Source organism: Camellia sinensis, chromosome 11 (assembly GCF_055761805.1).
Source record: "Camellia sinensis isolate YWXY chromosome 11, ASM5576180v1, whole genome shotgun sequence".
Classification (NCBI taxonomy): domain Eukaryota; kingdom Viridiplantae; phylum Streptophyta; class Magnoliopsida; order Ericales; family Theaceae; genus Camellia; species Camellia sinensis.
The window spans coordinates 144,199,703-144,217,873 of NC_138971.1; the positions used below are offsets into that span (position 1 = coordinate 144,199,703).

The 18,171-nt window shown below is 33.1% G+C and overlaps 2 protein-coding genes across 4 annotated transcripts; both read left to right on the forward strand.

The window, feature by feature from the left end:
* Window positions 1-4,637: 4,637 nt before the first annotated feature.
* On the forward strand, window positions 4,638-6,606 carry LOC114262289 (putative UDP-glucosyl transferase 73B6). Its single transcript, XM_028202648.2, has one exon. The coding sequence runs from the start codon at window positions 4,881-4,883 to the stop codon at window positions 6,450-6,452; it is 1,572 nt and encodes a 523-aa protein (XP_028058449.2). The 5' UTR covers window positions 4,638-4,880; the 3' UTR covers window positions 6,453-6,606.
* Window positions 6,607-8,827: 2,221 nt separating this feature from the next.
* LOC114262384 (uncharacterized) lies at window positions 8,828-18,108 on the forward strand. Of its 3 annotated transcripts, none has more exons than XR_014344714.1 (6): window positions 8,828-9,501; window positions 10,504-10,546; window positions 10,653-10,680; window positions 16,543-16,682; window positions 17,123-17,878; window positions 17,961-18,108. XR_014344714.1 is itself a non-coding variant. In XM_082895808.1 (5 exons), exons 1-5 carry the CDS (start codon window positions 9,338-9,340, stop codon window positions 17,234-17,236), a joined length of 489 nt encoding a protein of 162 aa, XP_082751934.1. In that variant the 5' UTR covers window positions 8,828-9,337; the 3' UTR covers window positions 17,237-17,936. The 3 variants fall into 3 exon arrangements, 1 of the variants encoding a protein (XP_082751934.1); XR_014344715.1 differs by having other exon boundaries at window positions 8,843-9,501; window positions 17,670-17,878; XM_082895808.1 differs by lacking the exon at window positions 17,961-18,108 and having other exon boundaries at window positions 17,123-17,936.
* The last annotated feature ends 63 nt before the right edge of the window (window positions 18,109-18,171 follow it).

An 18,171-nucleotide genomic window follows, 5' to 3' on the forward strand; every position in this document is an offset into this window, starting at 1 on the left:
AACTTGTAGTTACGAAACATTAATCCGTTCAAACCATAGCATAATTGATTTCAATTGGAAACCCTAATTATGTGGTTAGTGGTGAATTCTCTACCCTAGGATTTTTCCCTAATTCAGTAAACCCAATTTCATTTATTATTGATAATTTAATTCCTTAGTTTAATTTATTCGTTATTAAATTAGGTTATAAACAATCAATCTTTTTATCAAAATTAATTTAGGAATTTGACAATTAAATTTGTTTAATTTCACAATAGTCCCTGTGGGTCGATACCGGAACTTGCCATTATTCTGATTGAATTTGGTATAACTTAGTATTTAATTTTGGTGTATTCAACGACCCATGCAATGGGTCCCGGAACCTAACTAAAAAAGAAACATGGTTTACAAAACAAAACAATTCATACAATAAGTCCAAAGTAAGGCACCAAACATTCTTCAAAGGTTGACAAACCGTTTTGCAATTTGATTTGCATTTGATCCTTTTATTTTATACCCTCCTGACCTCAACTAATATTAATTACCATGTTGTTGAGGTACATTAGGGGAAGCTTGAACAATTCTAAACTTCTCTGAAATTTATATTTTAAATTTGAAAAAATTTGAACAGATATAACAATTTATTTAGTTGGATCCTCAATTTATATCAATTATGAAAAAAATTTATATCAATTCAATAATCAGAAATCTTTGTTTTATCTCATTTGTCTTCAAAAAATTAAATAATTTATAACTTTGATAAAAAAAAAATTTTTTTTTTTTTTTGGATAGAAATCAGTTCTTTGATTTGTTGGTGATACCTTACAATATTGCCATAAATGACTATTCATAATTTAAAGAAAAAAAAAAATGTAAGAAAAAACTACTAAGTAACCACCATCCATATAGCCATGAATCACTATTTGTACAATATAACTATGAATGACTATTCTTTAATTTAAAATCTTAGGCATGTTTGTCTGATTATATGAACGGTTTCTTTGTTGTAAGACTTTTTCATTCCCTATCAAGGTTGTAAGACTGTAATGGTGATTTCATTGCCTGAAGCTAAACTTGGTGCATCTCTGCTTGAAGAAGAATCAGCTTCAAGTGGATTCCTTTCAGTGAAAAAACCAGGTTGTTTTGGCTTAGGCAATGCACCCTCACCGCCCAACATCAGAACCACACTGGACATACTTGGCCTATCTTCTGGACACTGTTGCACACATAACAGTGCCACGTGGATCGATCTCAACATTTCAGATACATAACATGAGTTCCTTAAAGATCCATCCATCAATTCTAGTGACCTTCCTTCTTTGTAGAGTCTCCATGCATGCCCAACAAGATACACAACATTTCATATTTATTTCTACCTCTTTTATATTTATGTGAATTTATTTTTTGTTCATATTTTTATTTCTCATGAATTGTGAATCACATCATTCCCATCTGCCTCTCTTCCACCCCTCTCCCTCACCATTATGATTTCCTAACCATGTAGCATTCAAGTCTTTTTTTTCTTTTATTTTGGGAACAGTGAAGCGTTCAAGTCTTTGACCAATAAAAAGCTCTCTTTTTTCTCCTTTTAGGTATTTCATGGTGTGTATGGCAATAGGAAAGATTTTGCCTCCAAACAAAAAGCATTTTTTGTACGAGTTACAAACAAACAAATCCTGTAAATTCTTTACAGACTAATATAACATTTATTCTATTATTGAAATATGACATGGGTAAGTCCATAAAGATTATAACTCACCATTTAGGGCTCAATACATAACTCAAATACTAAAATTCAGCATTGTTGAAGCCCCACGTAGCAATAAGAACCAATGACATCAAGACACATGGCAAGAGAGGGGCAAACCACATAAGCAGATGAAGATCTGTAAAATTATTGCCACTGCACATCGCCATTAATGAAGCCCCTTACAGCATTTATTGCGATAATTCCTCTCCGTCGGGACAAAACGTCTTCACCATGAACAAGGTAAGCTAAAGCATAGACTTTCGGCCAAGGTGACAGGTCGGAAAGGACAACGAAATGATTACTAGAGGATATAAGCAGATGTCGAAGACTGAAAGAAGGTAAAGCTTTCTAACTCCAATCTATCTCTACATTCCACATCTCTCTCCAACTTGCTCGTCGGAGGGTTCGCTGGGGTACTCACCGTTCCCCGTTGAACTCTTGGGCAGGTTCCTCTGTGGGCTTGGTCACTCGGATACCGATTTGGGAAGCGTGAATCAGTCCGACTCGTTCCACCTGGAACAAACTATAACATCAAAATAAGTTCTGTTTTAAATTTTAAAATTTTCTTTATCATATGATAGACTAGTTAGTTGAAAAAAAAAAATTGTGAAATTTACTAATTTATAGTAACGAAAATGACTGGTAGCTCGAAATTCGTGGCTCGATTTTGGCTCGACAGCCCAAAACAACGTCGTTTTGGGCTGTCTTTTTTTTTTTTTTTCTTCTTCTTCATCATGCTGGTCTGAAACAGAGGAAGAGAAGAAAGAGAGGGAGAGAGAGAGAGAGAGAGAGAAAGAGAGAGAAGGCAGGTCGTCCGTCGCAGCCCTCCGCCGTCGCCTCTGCCCGATCGTCGCAGCCCTACATCCGCCGATCGTCGTCGCAGCCTCTGCCTCGCAGCCCCCACCCCCGCCCCTCCTCCCCCTCCGCCCCCCGCCTCCGCCTCCACCCCGATATGTTGGCCCCCTTCTGTCCCTCCTCCTCTTCCTTCGCCCCTCCTCCAGCCTCTCCCTCCTCCTCCTCCTTCTCTCTTACTTTTTCAAGCCAATTTCGAGTCAAAAATCTTGAGCTACCAATCGCGATCGTTATAGTAATTATCATTTTGTGTTTGAGTCAGTGTATGTTTATATTTAGAATTAACAAGTGTTTGAATGTCACTAGCACCTAGGTACTCCAATTTGCATATACACTATTGTCATCATTACTTATATTTATATTTAATTTTACTATATAAAGTGTCATTTGAGGGCTAAGGCCTTATTTGACATCATTTAAAAAAATTAAAAAGTCAAAAGGTCACTATTCTATTTAAGTTATATTATTTTATTTAAATCACATCACCTCTCTAACACATCACTTCAAACCTAACCCATACCTAACTCATATTTCATAAAAAATTAAAAAGTACGTTTATTTAGATCATCCCAAACCACCCATAAATATTTTAGTTAAAAAACCATTATAATTTGTCATATCACACTCTATTTTTTTGTAAATTCTTTTCGTAAAAAATCAAAAAACTATTAAAATAGCATATTTGCAAATGAGGCCCAAATAATATACAATCCACCCCTAATTCATATACAGAGACACAGAAACATTTAAAACTATAATATATAAATAAAATTTACCTTACATATAACTCATAATAGATTAATTTTAAGGCAAATTATAATTTGTATTTTTTATGTTTGGTCATTTTCTTACTTTTACTCTTAAAGTTTATTTTTTTCTCATTTTAACCTTTCATCTTTCAAGTTTTTTTCAATTTATTTATCAACAATGATTCATACCATTAAAAAAAGCACCACTAATAGCACTAATAGATTGAGAATGCCCAAAAAAAAAGAAAAACAAGGTATAGGCAATGGGTCTCACTGCCACATCATTAGTGCTCCCATTTTAGTGCTCCTAACCATTTTTCTTTATTTATAAGGCAAATTTATTATGTTCAAAATTATACAAAAAATGACATATTAACAGTCACATAACAAAAAAATATTTTATTATATATAATTCACACTTCTAACACAAATCTAAATTCTAATAAAATATTATAATTTTTTATATTATGTGACAGTGACATTTTCTATTTTATTTTGAATAGAAATTAATTTTTTTTTAAATTAAAATATAGAGAGCTCAAAAAAAAAATTCAAAAACCAAACTCAAAAAATGACCAAATAAAAAAATTTTAAAAAAAAATTCAAAATATATGTATATTTTTTAGATCATATCACTTTTTTATTTTTTTACGCATCATTTTATAAAAAATTAAAAAATTACTAAAATAATTTATTCTTAAAAAGCCCTCACATCATCCACATCCCCTTCCCTTATTCTTAAAATGCCCTCAATAATGTTGGATTTTGATAGTTTGTGGTGTTTTAGTAAGTTGGTAAAATGTTGATTTTTTAACTTTTTTGAGAAAAAAAAACTAGGTTGTTTTAGGTAAAAAAAATTGACTATTTTGGCTTAAAAAGCTAGATTTTTACCAATCTTCCCAAAGTGCCTTTGTTTTAGTTTTCATAATTTACTTTTCAAAAAAAAATTACTTTGTCATTTTTTATATTTTTTTCGTTTTTCATTTTTTTTCAGTGAATTTATTAATATTTTAAGTAATTTTTTTAAATTTTTAGACACAACTAATATAAATACATTTAAAAAATATAATATTTATTAAAAAATCTTTAAAAAATTTACTAAATACCAAAAATATAAAATATATATATATATATATATAAATTCAATATATTTTTCATATTTTTATATATTTATTATTTTTTTAAAATAGTTATTTACAAATATTTGGTACATATAAAAAAAAATTACTCAAAATTTAAAAAATATTTACTAAAAATTAAAAAAATTAAAAATTAAATTTTCGAAAAATTAAAACCAAACCCGAATATAATTGAAACCCAAAATCCTTTCTGCCACCAAACAGTCAATCCCTTCACAACAAACACTCTCACCAGTGAACCTCTCTTCCTGTAATTCTTTTCTTCATCCCTAAGCTTTGCCCCTTCTTTTCCTCCTTCGTCGATTCTCTCCCCTTTTCCTTCCTTCCTCTCTCTAGTCTATACTTACATTATATATACTTACCCATATATTGGATCTCAAAGATCATCGACAAACAAACAAAAACCCAAACATGGCAGTAGATGGAGAGATCTTAATCCTCCCATTCTTTGGGCAAGGCCACCTCTTCCCCTGCATAGAGCTCTGCAAACACCTCTCCTCTCGAAATTACCAAACTACCCTCATGATTTCCTCAAATCTCTCCTCCTCCATCCCCTCCTCCCTCCGCCACCACCCTCTCGTAGAAATCGCCGAAATCACCGACGATGCCGCCCCTCCGCCGCCGCCGCCTGAGGCTGCCGGAGGATCCGGGTCTGAACCCGGACCCGGACACAACCCCTTCCACCGCCGTCACCAGCAAATGGGTTTGGCCCTTGAGTCATTCCTCTCTTCCAGAATTAACAATCCCACCCGACCCGCATGTGCTGTGATTGATGTGATGATGAGCTGGAGCAAAGAGTTCTTCGCCAAGTTTGGTATTCCCACGGCGGCGTTCTTCACCTCCGGCGCCGCATCCGCCGCCATGGAGTACGCGTCGTGGAAAGCCAACGCCGCCAATATGAAGCCCGGTGAGGTTCGGATCATTCCCGGGTTGCCCGAAGACATGGGCTTGACTTATTCTGATATTAACCGACGGTCTCACAGGCCTCCACATATGGGTGGTCCCCCAGGTGGACTGGACGGTCCGCCCGGTTTACATGGACCGCCAGGTGGACCACCCGATTTACATGGACCACCAGGTGGGCCGAAACTTGGTCCACCGCAACCGGGTCATCGGCCACCGTGGGTGGATGAAGTAGACGGCTCGATCGCGTTGTTGATCAACACGTGTGACGATCTGGAGCGTCCGTTCATTCAATACGTAGCGAATCAGATTGGAAAACCGGTCTACGGTGTGGGCCCACTATTGCCGGAACAGTACTGGAATTCGGCCGGTTCAGTCATGCACGACCGGGACATTCGGCCCAAACGACAATCCAATTACACGGAAGACGAAGTGATCCAATGGTTGGATTCAAAGCCGCGTGGATCTGTGATATACGTGTCGTTCGGGAGTGAAGTTGGGCCCACTTTAGAGGAATACGCTCAACTAGCTAATGCTTTAGGAGAATCAAACCGGCCATTTATATGGGTTATTCAGCCCGGTTCAGGTAGGCATGGTCCACCCCGTGCTTTCTTGGGTGGGAAACCCGGTTCAGATGCTGCAGAAGAAGAAGGCTACTACCCTCATGGGTTAGATAGCAAAGTAGGTGATAGGGGTTTGATAATACGCGGATGGGCACCGCAGCTGATGATATTGAGCCACCCATCGACGGGTGGATTTTTGTCGCATTGTGGGTGGAATTCGACTGTGGAGGCAATTGGGCGTGGGGTGCCCATTTTGGCATGGCCGATTAGGGGTGACCAATTTTACGATGCTAAGTTGGTGGTGTGCCACCTCAAAGTAGGGTACATGGTATCAAATGGTGACCTATCGGAAATTGTGAAGGAAGACATAGTGCAAGGGATTGAGAGGTTGATGGCTGATGAAGAGGTTCACAAGCGAGCGGCGGCATTGGGTGGCAAGTTTGAGGGCGGTTTTCCGGCGAGTGCGGGGGCTAGTTTGGATGCTTTTAGGGATTTTATTAGCCAAAAATCACCTTGAATATTATACCAAAAAAACAGAAACAAAAACAAAAACAAAAACAAAAATGTTGAATGGTTTTTTTTATAGGAGTAATTATATCGTTTTCCCTCTTGTAATTGGACTATTACTTTCATAATTTCGTGCTTCAGTTATGAATGAGTACTTCGTGTAATCCAAACTTGCATTTTTATTTTTTTGCATATGTTGTCATCGTTTTTGTTTTCATTATTATTATTTTTTTTTTTTTTTTTTTTTTGAGGGGTCTAACCACCCAAACTAGCAATGCCTTTTGAAATGTTACTCACATGGATGTGCATGAATGATTAAAAATTTAACTAATTATCAATTTTACTCTCTCAAATACTTGATTTTTAGTATTGGTTTGATAACTTATAATTTTTTGATTAAAAATCATTAAAAAGTAAATAAAGCATAGAAGTTGTTCACATTTTTATACAATTAAAAAATCATTTTCAAACACAATAACCTTTTTCAATTTCCTAAATTCACTAAACAAATAAAATTCCAAGCCACTCCTTAACGACAAAATGTGGTTTAAAATCTCTCCATTACTACGAATAAAAAGAGTGCATCGTATTTCTCTTTAATGTAGATGCGCCTTTTTAATATGGCACCCACCACACTCAAGGGAACAAGGTGGTGACGTCATTCATGATGTCAACTTCAACTTTTTAAAAAAAATTTATAGGAGAATTTATTGAAAAAATCTTATTTTAAGTACTTGTATTTCAATTAATTCATAAGATATTATTATATTTTAATAAGTCCTATTATTTTAGATATTTGATCCACCAAATCTTAATTCTCATTATTTTATGAACAATTTTATCTTCGTAAATATTTTTTGAACTCTTAGTAACTTGATAATGTGAACATTCACATTAAATAAATTTAACAATATGTATGTTCACATCAGTGTAAATATTAATGTGTTTCAGCCTTATTAATATTAGGGATATTTTTATAACTCTGTCACTTATTTTAAGTAGATTATTAATATAAAAAATTAAATTGATCTAATATCTATATAATAAGGGGAGAAGGTTTTTGAAAATATATAAAATGTATGTGTGATACATTTTGAACCTATGGTTGAGATTAATCCCAAGTTTACATCAATGGTTCAGATCAATGGATCTCCCGCCCAAACAACTCTTTGCTCTCTCTCCCACGTCTAGCTAAACACATCTGCTGTAATGTCTTACCTCTAATGCCTTACCTCATCCTCCTCCTCCTCCTCCTCCTCCCAAAAGCCTCTAATGCCTTACCTCCTCCATCGTTAGCGCGATCAGATCCGATCCTCCACCCCTCTCCACGTCGTCACTCTCTCCGAACTCGCTGCCATCGTTTCCTTCATCTACCTCCTCGGTTGGTTTCGTCCAATCCTTCATCACCCATGCTTCTCACGACGCCTGAGACGTCGACTACAACCGCTTCATCCTCAAAGAAGATCGATGCCTCCTTTCTTGCTTCTCCTCCGCCTTCGCCGTTCTTCATTGCACCGTCCCCCTCCTGTGAATCGTCAAATCACGTTCAGGCAACCTGTGTGGGTCTTGCCATTCGGAACCGCACAAGTGGAATGTATGAAAATATATTTCATTAAAGATAATATTTTGTTGAATTCTATGTAATTGAAGTATTTGATTATGAATTTCTACCTTGATGGCAGGACTCTGTTGCCCACATAGATTCTCCAAATATTGTTGATGTTGGCCTCACCCAAATGTTAACTTTAGTTGTCAATCAAAATTCTGATGCCGAGTTGGACGTATTCTTCTCTATTTCCCCCAAATTCTGTCGTGTTGATAAATTATTCGTGTTCAATGACTTGGTATTTTTGCATGGTTTGTAACCCCTGCAAGTGTATACATTGCAGGTACACCTAATTGGTGGTTTCGAAGATGCCTCACCTCAAGTCTGCCCCAAGATCCTCTACTTTGTTTTTGATATTCTAGAGATGTAGGTTGAATTGAATGTATTGAATTTTTGTATGCAGTGTGCCAGTGATGGTACTAGGGCAGAAAGAAAGGCAAAATTGGAAGGCTATTCCTTTCCTTTGTGTACAAAGATAGTTGAAACTTTGCAAAAGAGCAGGGGAAAATTTCACCTTCAAACCCTCCATGTTCTTGGGCACAACACCAGATGGGATTCTAAAGGAAATGCATGCCCGATTTTCCATGGTTTTCTGGTCAGTTCCATATTTATGAATTCCTTTTCCAATTAGTTGTTAGAAGGAAATGCAACATTTCAGGAGTCTACTCATCAATATATCCATTTCATACTCAAGCTCTTACAGTTTGAGTTCATTGTTCAATGCTGAACACAATGATAAAACAGGACTACATAGATTTTAGACAGTTAATGCATACATATTGTGCATGCTCCTGATCACCATCGGGAACATGGACCATCACTACTTACTACTTTTGGGTTTGATTGGTGTGATTTGGGTTTGATATTTTTTCCCCTTCTCTCTCTGTTCTTCTCCTTCATTTCATGAATACATACATTTTTAGGGTTGTTTATAACATTCTTGGGTTTGATATTTTTTTACATCCATGAATACATTGATATATTTTTAGTTTCATCGTCTGGGTTTAAAATTGGGTTCATTGGGGCTTACAATCTGTGTAATTTGGGGCTTACAATCTGTTTTTATATTTGTAATTTGGGGCTTACAATTTGTAATTTGGGGCTTACAATACATTGATATATTTTTAGCTCCAATGTTTAATATTTGTAGTTATATTTGTTTCCCGTGTATCTTTTGTGATTAATTTGATGATTAGTTTTATTGTTGTTGAAACTATGATATGGGTAAAGGTAGATTAGTTTTATGATTAGTTTTATTATTGTTGTTTATTGTTTTATTTTTAGCTCCAATGTTTAATATTTGTAGTTATTATTGTTGTTCAAATATTCATGGATTTGGGTCATTTCTGTTTTTCTCAGGAGGCATCCAGGTGAAGCTATGTGGAATAGCTCAGTATGGTAATCTCATAGGTGTTACAATTGGATACACAATAACGGCATCTATTAGTATGGTGTGAGTATAATTTTAATGGACTTGCTTTTCGGTTTGAATCTCCTTATTAATCTTTTATTGTCTTATTTATAGTAGGGAGAGAATTCTTCCCAGTCCACTGTGTGAGTTGGAGGCTTTGTGGGGGTGTAGATATACCATAAAATTATTTAATTTGTTATTTGTAAATTATTCATAAATAAAATTATATTAATTTAGTAATTATAATTATGTGATTTTATATATAAAAAAAATTGTGGATTATTTTTAAAATTATACTTATTGTCTATTTTTTTAAGACAAATATATATGATGAAATAATGTAGTTATAATTATCTTATCAATCTAATTTTTCTCATAACTAATTTATACATAGGATTTGAAAAAATGAACAATTCAAATTATCATAATAACAGACTAAAATAATATTAAGATTTGAATTGTTCATTTTTTTAATCAACATTTGAGTCTTAGATTACAGTTTTTGAGTCTTTCTCATTACTCAAATTTTAAAATCACTAAATGATTCACCTAATGATCATTTAGAAAAAATAAATATAAAAATGAAAACAAAAGCAACAATTGTCCCATTTTTTTTTCAAATACTCCCCCACAAAAATGCATAGTCAGTCTATACATGCGTAATAAAATTTTCAATAGATTTCATTGTGTACTCACCTTAAACTGGGGGTATGACTCATGAGAGCAGGGGCATTATTCATTCTTCATGGCAACCGGTTTTAATTAAACGATATTCAAAATATTTTTACAAAAATAGTGTACATGAATTTACAGAGAATCACCGAACTTCGCATCACAATCAGAAATCATCAAAACCACAAATAATTAACTAAATTTTCAGCAATTAAAGCAACAATAGGATGAACAAACAATCTCAATGCAAATAACCATAGAGAATTCACATCAATTGGGATTCTTTGTGCTATATAGCATAAATCTGCTGATCAACATTTGATATGTTAAAAAATAAAATCTAATGATTTCAGTTTTCGCTTCAAATTTCAGATTTTGGCTTGAAAGGCTGGCGAAGAAAGCAGAAAGTTTTCAGGCTCTCTCTCTTTCTCTCTATGCTTCATATTTAAATTGTTGATTTATGGTTTCTGGTTTATCATCATTTCCGTTTATGGTTCATGGCTTATTATTTGGTGAAACAGAGCTACTTCAGAGCTACACCAAACCTAGGTAATATTTCTGTCTCTATGCCTCTTCTCTCTCTGTTCCCCTTCGTTTTCTTCTCTTGCCATTTTCTCTCTATCTGGTTCTGTTTTTTATTAAATACTCTCACATGCAAATACTTCAATTGTTGATAATTTGAGTTGTAATTTTAGTTTAGAATCTGGGTTTATATATTTGAGTTAGAATTTGGAATCATGTTGGTCTAACACTCTGGAATCATCTGGGTCATGCAAATACTTCAATTGTTGATAATTTGAGTTATAATTTGAGTTTAGAATTTGGGTTTAAATATCTGGGTCTATATATTTGAGTTAGAATTTGGAATCATGTTGGTCTAATACTCTTGATAATTTGAGTTATAATTTTAGTTTAGAATTTGGGTTTATATATTTGAGTTAGAATTTGGGTTTATATATCTGGGTTTATATATTTGAGTTAAAATTGGGAAATTATTGGTGAAATTGATATTGATGATATTTACACTTACTAACAGAGTATGTACACCCACCTTCCATTGTTGTTTGGGATGTCCCAAAATAGTTATCCATCTTGAAAAGCCAAGAAACTAATATTGTTATCATCATTTTGTTAAGTTTGAATGCATTTAATAGATGGATAACTTTGAAAATTCTTACTATACTGTTAAAGTATAAACATATTAACTCATAAATTTAATTTTCTTTCTTTCCTTTTAAACAAACCCAAAGTAATTGTTTGTGTTTGTTATTTTTTTTTTAATGGAATATGATAAGTACTAAATTAACAAAAATAAATAAAGCATGATATGCTTTTCAGTTGTCTTTGTAAAATAGATAGATGGAGAGACATTATACTATAGTTTGATTCTTCATCAAACAGAATATTAAGCTGATATTACCCCAATATCCATTGAACGCCACGCCACGCCACACCTCACCTCACTCACTAATGATTTTGAAAGAGTTATTTGTTATGATTGGCAGCACTTATTAACTGTCCTATTGGTTCAAAGGGGTTTTATTATTTGTTTGGATTTGTTTTCTAGGGGTGTAAATTGATACATGGACCAATTGTTAACCAAACATTTCTAACATTTTTTTTATTTCTTTTTGTTGTTCACTCACTAATGATTTTGAAAGAGTTATTTGTTATGATTGGCAGCACTAATTAATTGTCCTATTGGTTTAAAGGGGTTTTATTATTTGTTTGGATTTGTTTTCTGGGGGTGTAAATTGATACATGGACCAATTGTTAACCAAACATTTCTAACATTTTTTTATTTTCAATAAATTTGCTGATACATATCAAACAAAGAATCTGCTGATCATTTATTTTATTTGATATGTATCAACATCTGATCAAATTTTATCTACTGATACATATCAAACAAAATCTACTGATACAAATCAAAGTTTACATTCAAAGTTCATTCAAAGTATAAATAAATTTCATTCAAAGTTCTATCAATTTATCTGCTGAAATTTTTTCTGCTGATATGTATCAATAAATTTCATTCAAAGTTCTATCAACTGGTTTGTATCTCTATCTGATTGATTGGGGTAAATGATTTCTTTTCATTTTATATTGTTGGGTTTGAATTTTCCAGAATTCTCTCTAAAATTATCAAATTTACATTTGTCTTTCATACACACGTATGAACGAGTCTTGCATTCACAATAGCGAGTCTTGCATTAACACCCTTTCTAACACTGTCAGTCTGTCATCACAAGCATTACTTGAACACACCATCTCTATTACGATCCTTGAACAATATTACATACTGGAGACCTAACAATGAAATACAATATTACATATGTGTTTGTGTATTGGAGAATAAAACTAAAGGCACGGTGTAAATTCATCCACTTTTCATCCACTAATCATTGGTTACATTCCTAATTCTCAGACTAAATTTTGTTCAAAGTCATATAGTTGTGGATACAGTGGGATAATCTTTTCTTTCTCTCTCTGCTTTGAACCCCGATTGGAGCTCTCTGGTACCTCTCTCCCTCTCTCTCTCTTTCTCTCTATGCTTCATGTTTAAATTGTTGATTCATGGTCTGGTTTATCATTATTTCTGTTTCTGGTTCATTTCTATTTATCATCATTTCTGGTTTATCATTTATGTTTCTGTTTCTGGTTTATGCTTCATAATTTTTGTTTAAATTGTTTAAGTTCATTTTTGTTGGCTATTTTAAAAAAAAGAGGAAAAAAAATAAAGGGGTTCTTACCATATACTCCCTAGATTTTGGTTTATAAAGCTTGGTTCCTTTGTTTTGTTTATTTATTCATTTGCCAAATTATTTAATTATGATTTCATTTCGCTTGCAAGATTTGATTATTGTTGGCATTGGAAGGAATATATTTGTTCAGGCCCAAGTGAGTAATGCCTTTTATTGTCTTCTTATTCTTTGTGATTCTTCTAATTCTCAGACTAAATTTTGTTCAAAGTCATATAGTTGTGGATACAGTGGGATAATTAACCGTTCATTTTGTCAGTGCCACATTGCACTGTGATGGTTACATGTCCATAAAAAAATAGTATTGATTCAATTTCTAAAAAGAAAAAAACTCTGCAAAAATTTGTTATGCTTATGATATTTTAAATTATTTAGTTTGTTTTTATGAGAGAGATTGTTAGAAGCTAATCCCAAATACTGGTTGGCTATGTGGATCATTTTCCATATGGCTTCATTCGAAGTTCTGTCAACTGGTTTCTTTTCATTTTATATTGTTGGGTTTGAGTTTTCCAGAATTCTCTCTAACGAGCTGTTAACAGGTTATTTCTGCTCTCCAGTCTCGGCTTGCAAGGTAAGATGCTCGCTCCACTTCTCTTTATCTTCTCTTTCTCTCTCTATATTTCTGCCTACCCATTTTCTGTTCATTCCCCTCCTCTCGCTGCTCAATCTTTTTTGAGTTTTCCAGAATTCTTTTAGGGTTGTTTGCCTATGCCATTTTTACAAAACTGACTACATAAAACAATTTTGGAAACACATCAATCTGTTACAAAAGATAGAGTTTTAAGTAGATTACTCTACTTATATTTTCCGACTTTAGTTCTATGTCTTATGATAAGGTTTGGCCTCAGGTAATGTTTAATAATGTTGAAAATTAAAAATTAAGTATTGAAAATTGAATGTTAAATTTATTGAATTAAAAAGTTGTTTAATCAAAATTTAAGTACTAAACTAAAAATAAATTGTTTGATATGTATAAGATAAAATTTAAAATTTATTATTTTCAAATCGTTATGTATTTTAATCGTTATGTATTTTAATTATTGTGTATGGTTCGTCGCCATTAATCTCTCTGTCGGGCTGTTCTGTGTTGCCCTCCTCTCGCTAACTTTAGGCGATTGAATATCAAACTGATACATTTAACTTTGATACCGAGTTCGTAAAAGTAGATCAGGGAACCCTTTTTGATCTCATTTTGGTTTGGTTTTCTCCTCCCTTTTTGATCTCATTGATGATTGAGATTTTATCCTTTTGATTGCCTAATGACTTTGTGATTAGGGTTTATTGATTTTGATTGTATTGTGGTTTCAAAACTTATTTGTTAATTTATGTAAAGCGTGAATTTGTGGTTGAGAAAACAATATTGTTCATTAGTGATTTCTAATAGCGGTTAGGTTCTACAATTTTTTTTCACAGAAATGGGATATTGTTTTTATTTATTTATTATTATTTTATTTGGGTAACAAGAAGAATTATGTTAAAATTGGGGAATTGTTGATTGTATTGATATTGATGTTATTTAGACTCTTCCCATTGTTATTTTGATGTCCTAAAATTCTTAACAAAGCCAATATAGTTAGGTTTGTGTGAATGCATTTAACAGAGGGACAACGTTGAAACTTCTTAATAAAGTCAAGTTACTTATGTGTTTATGGGATATTTATGTGTTTCTTTGATTTGGAAAACAAGAAGAATTATATTAAAATTGGGAAATCTAGGGAGTATATGGTAATTTATAATTTGCAAGATATCTGAAAAATTATTGAGAGGAGTTAGAATTCCATAGAGAAACTGATGGATTCGCAAAAATTCTTATTTATATCACTTGGGAGAACAGGAAAGTAGGTACTTGCAGTTTGTACATGTTTGAAATGATTTGGCAATTCTAGACATAAAGGGGAATTTTTTATGATATTTGCTAATATTTTGTGAGTTGATGCAAAACGCGTGAAAAAATTGCGTCTTACTGTTTGGTGAAAGTGTTGGAATATAAGTGTGAGAATATAGATAACATGTTGGTTAAGAGATTGATTACCTCCTTACGCATTTCCAGTCATCGTAGTTCTCCTTAACTGGAGGAAGTACTGGAGAATATGACAGAGTATTGTAAATCACCACCATTGTATCTGTATACAATCTTTTAATCAGGAATAGACAGCATCAGATTAGCTTAGATTATACAGTGTCCGATATGACATGACGCCTTATTGGATGTGTCGGTGTTTCGGTGTTTCTTAGCACATATGCAATACCACCATGTAGAAGTGCATATTACATCCGCTGCCTACTAATCACCTCACCTTAGGGATTATATGGCCTAAACCCATTTTTACAGTATCTGATGGTGCTTATCTGAAAGTAAGCATGACATGATTTGAGTTGCTAGATAATTTGTTATCTAAGGGTTAATCAATCATCTCATTTTATGTTTTTAATTTATGTAGTTTAGAATTTACTAAATGGTTGTTGTAGCCCTAAAGGTTTGGTTTGGTGGCTCAAAAGTTAAAATACCCTTTTATGAGGCTCTATCAGGACAGAAATCATATTCTGGAAAAAAGAATAGACAAATAGTTAAAGAAACAAAACAAAAAGACCAAAAAGAAACCCATGTAGTAGTATGATTGCCACTAACACAATGAGATTTGAAATTGCAGTTGAAGTGCTGCCTCTTTGTTTTCAATGGCCAACTTTTGTTTTAAGCTTCTGCTATATTACATAAGGATTTTGAAGCTGTCTTCTTTGATTGAAATTTTTATTTTACAATTTTTAAGCTAGGGATATATTACAATTTTTAAGCTTCTGCTATATTACAATTTTCTTTTTTTAACTTGCTCTTATATTTTGATTTGCAATATTGGTAAACATTATAAATCTGATATGTTTGTTTCTTAATTTGCATTAAGATTAGAGGAGATGTTATTTTATTTGAGTTTCTTAATGGCCAATATTGTTATTTTATTTGAGTTTTTATTCAAGTTCTTTAAGAAGAAAAATATTTTAATATATTTTTATAACTGCATTTTAATCTTAATATTATTTACACCGTACCTTTAGGTACGGGCATACGGTAGGTCTTTAGGCAGAGCACTGGCTGGTGTGTATTATTTGATATTTAATTTTTTTTTTTTATATTTGATTTATTTGGAATTGTAGAGTACAGTCTGTTAAATATATTTTTATAACTGCATTTTAATCTTAATATTATTTACACCGTGCCTTTGTACACGAACTGCTACTTTTTAAGCCTGTTTTTGTTTAGAATTTAAGTAAACATAGATAGGAATGAAGTCTCTGTACAAATGAGTTTTTGAAGTATAACTGATACGGACAGGTCTTTTCATCTGAGTCAAAATTTCATATGTTGTTGGGGATGATGTTTTGTATTATGAAACACCAAAGCACCACAATTGTCTTTAGTTGCTTTCCCACCTTTTGTCTCTTCCCAGTCCGACACATTTGTCCATAAATCTGTTTCTCTTACATAAATTAAAAGCCACGGCTATCCCTCTTTCAATTTCGCTTCCCTTAACTTTGGGGTGCTTAACTATTCTTGGTAAAAAGTCTCCATTTTGGGGCATTTAGGACAGCTACACATTCTTGGTAAAAAGTCACCCATTTCACTTCCCTTCTAATTTTGAAGCTTGATTTGCAGATAGTATAAGAACAGTTGAAGGGTACTCGGATATAATTGTGATGAGGCACTTTGAAAGTGGTGCTGCTCAAAGAGCAGCTGCCACTGCCAGTATTCCTGTTATTAATGCAGGGGATGGTCCAGGACAGCATCCAACTCAAGTAAGCATGATTTTTGTTTTAAATGCAATCCTCTGGTAGATAATTGAAGTTGTTTGCTTGACTTTGTTCATGAAAACCCTTCAGACTATCTTTAGTTAGATTCTTCTACATATTGAAGTTGAATGCTGACATGATATTGAAGTTGTTTGCTTGATGTAGGAGTTTTGGGCTTAAAAAATTGATGTCTGTTTTGCGTGCATTTCTGTATGTTCACTATCTGTTTGTACAAATGTAAATCCAAACCTTGAGTTAACTTTCAATTGATCTAAGCACTGTTCAATATTTGTGTTTCATCGTCAATCATCCATAACAAATTTTCTTGAATCACCTGTCACAAATCATGATCGATCATGATTTATCCTCTTACTGTTTGTTAAGGGATGCATATAGTACATTAAGTTCTTTTCTGTTTTGAGGTGTACCTATTCTCTCTTTTACAGACTGGCTTGATTGTGTATGGAATCAACACTTTAGTAGTTTTCTGTGTGGGCAGCAGGCAGGAAGCGGTTCCAAGTCTGCTATGTAAATTCTTGCACTATAATTTTACGACCTAGCAAAAGGGATAAACAGTAACTAATGACCCCATTATAATATTTTTTTGATAAGCACATTGTAGTTCTTTTGATCAGACTGCATTTCAGTTTTTGTAGTCAGATTTTCCTTTCATTCATTATCATATATCTCCATTCCCTGAATTTCTGAATTGGTGCTATGTATATTCAGATGCATTTGAATCGCAACTGTAGTATTTTATTTATTTATTTTTTTTTTTTTTTGGATTCTGCTAATGTAGTTAAAACAGTGTAGATGTTTCATTTTGTGTGTGAAGTCCTAACGAATTTTGATTTTGGTTTTAATTTGAATTGGATACTTTGATGATGGCTATACTAGAAATGTATCAATGTGCTCAATCTTCGTTTATTTATTTTTCTTAATTAATGATTGAAGACTGGATAGTCATCTTTTAAACATAAACTTGACATGCAGATCTGGCCATAGAGCAAATAAAGATGTTCACTTGATAGTGAGGAAATCTACAGCAGGCCTGCATTTGAATATGAGAAATATGGGATTTGTTGTGCCTACACAAATGGAAATTATAGTATTTTTGGTGCATGTATGGTGGTGAAAATCCATTGGAAAATGAGATTGTAAACTTATAGACTAGGGAAAGCTTCGAGTACCTCTCTTATAATGTAAGGCTTATTTATTTATTTATTTTAAACTTATCATATCTAATTTTCTTCTTATAAATGTTTTGTTCCTCATACTTTTTAGGTGGATATAGACTTGCACCAAACAGTAATATCAAGAAAGAAATGATTTTTTTTTCTTATTTATATATATAAAGTTTTTGTATATAGATTCAATTTCTTCAAAAAAAGAAATGTTAATGTTGTTGTTCGCGATGAGCGTGACCTTAATATTATTTGCATTCGTGGGTCTGCTTTTAATACAGAAGGGTTGGGATTACAATTATATTAAAATT

Coding starts and splice junctions, on each gene's coding strand:
- LOC114262289 (XM_028202648.2), top strand. CDS start 4,881: ATGGCAGTAGATGGAGAGATCTTAATCCTCCCATTCTTTGGGCAAGGC.
- LOC114262384 (XM_082895808.1), top strand. CDS start 9,338: ATGTTTAATATTTGTAGTTATTATTGTTGTTCAAATATTCATGGATTT. Junction 10,547..10,652: donor AGAAAGCAGAAAGTTTTCAG/GCTCTCTCTCTT, acceptor TTGGTGAAACAG/AGCTACTTCAGAGCTACACC. Junction 10,681..16,542: donor CAGAGCTACACCAAACCTAG/GTAATATTTCTG, acceptor CTTGATTTGCAG/ATAGTATAAGAACAGTTGAA.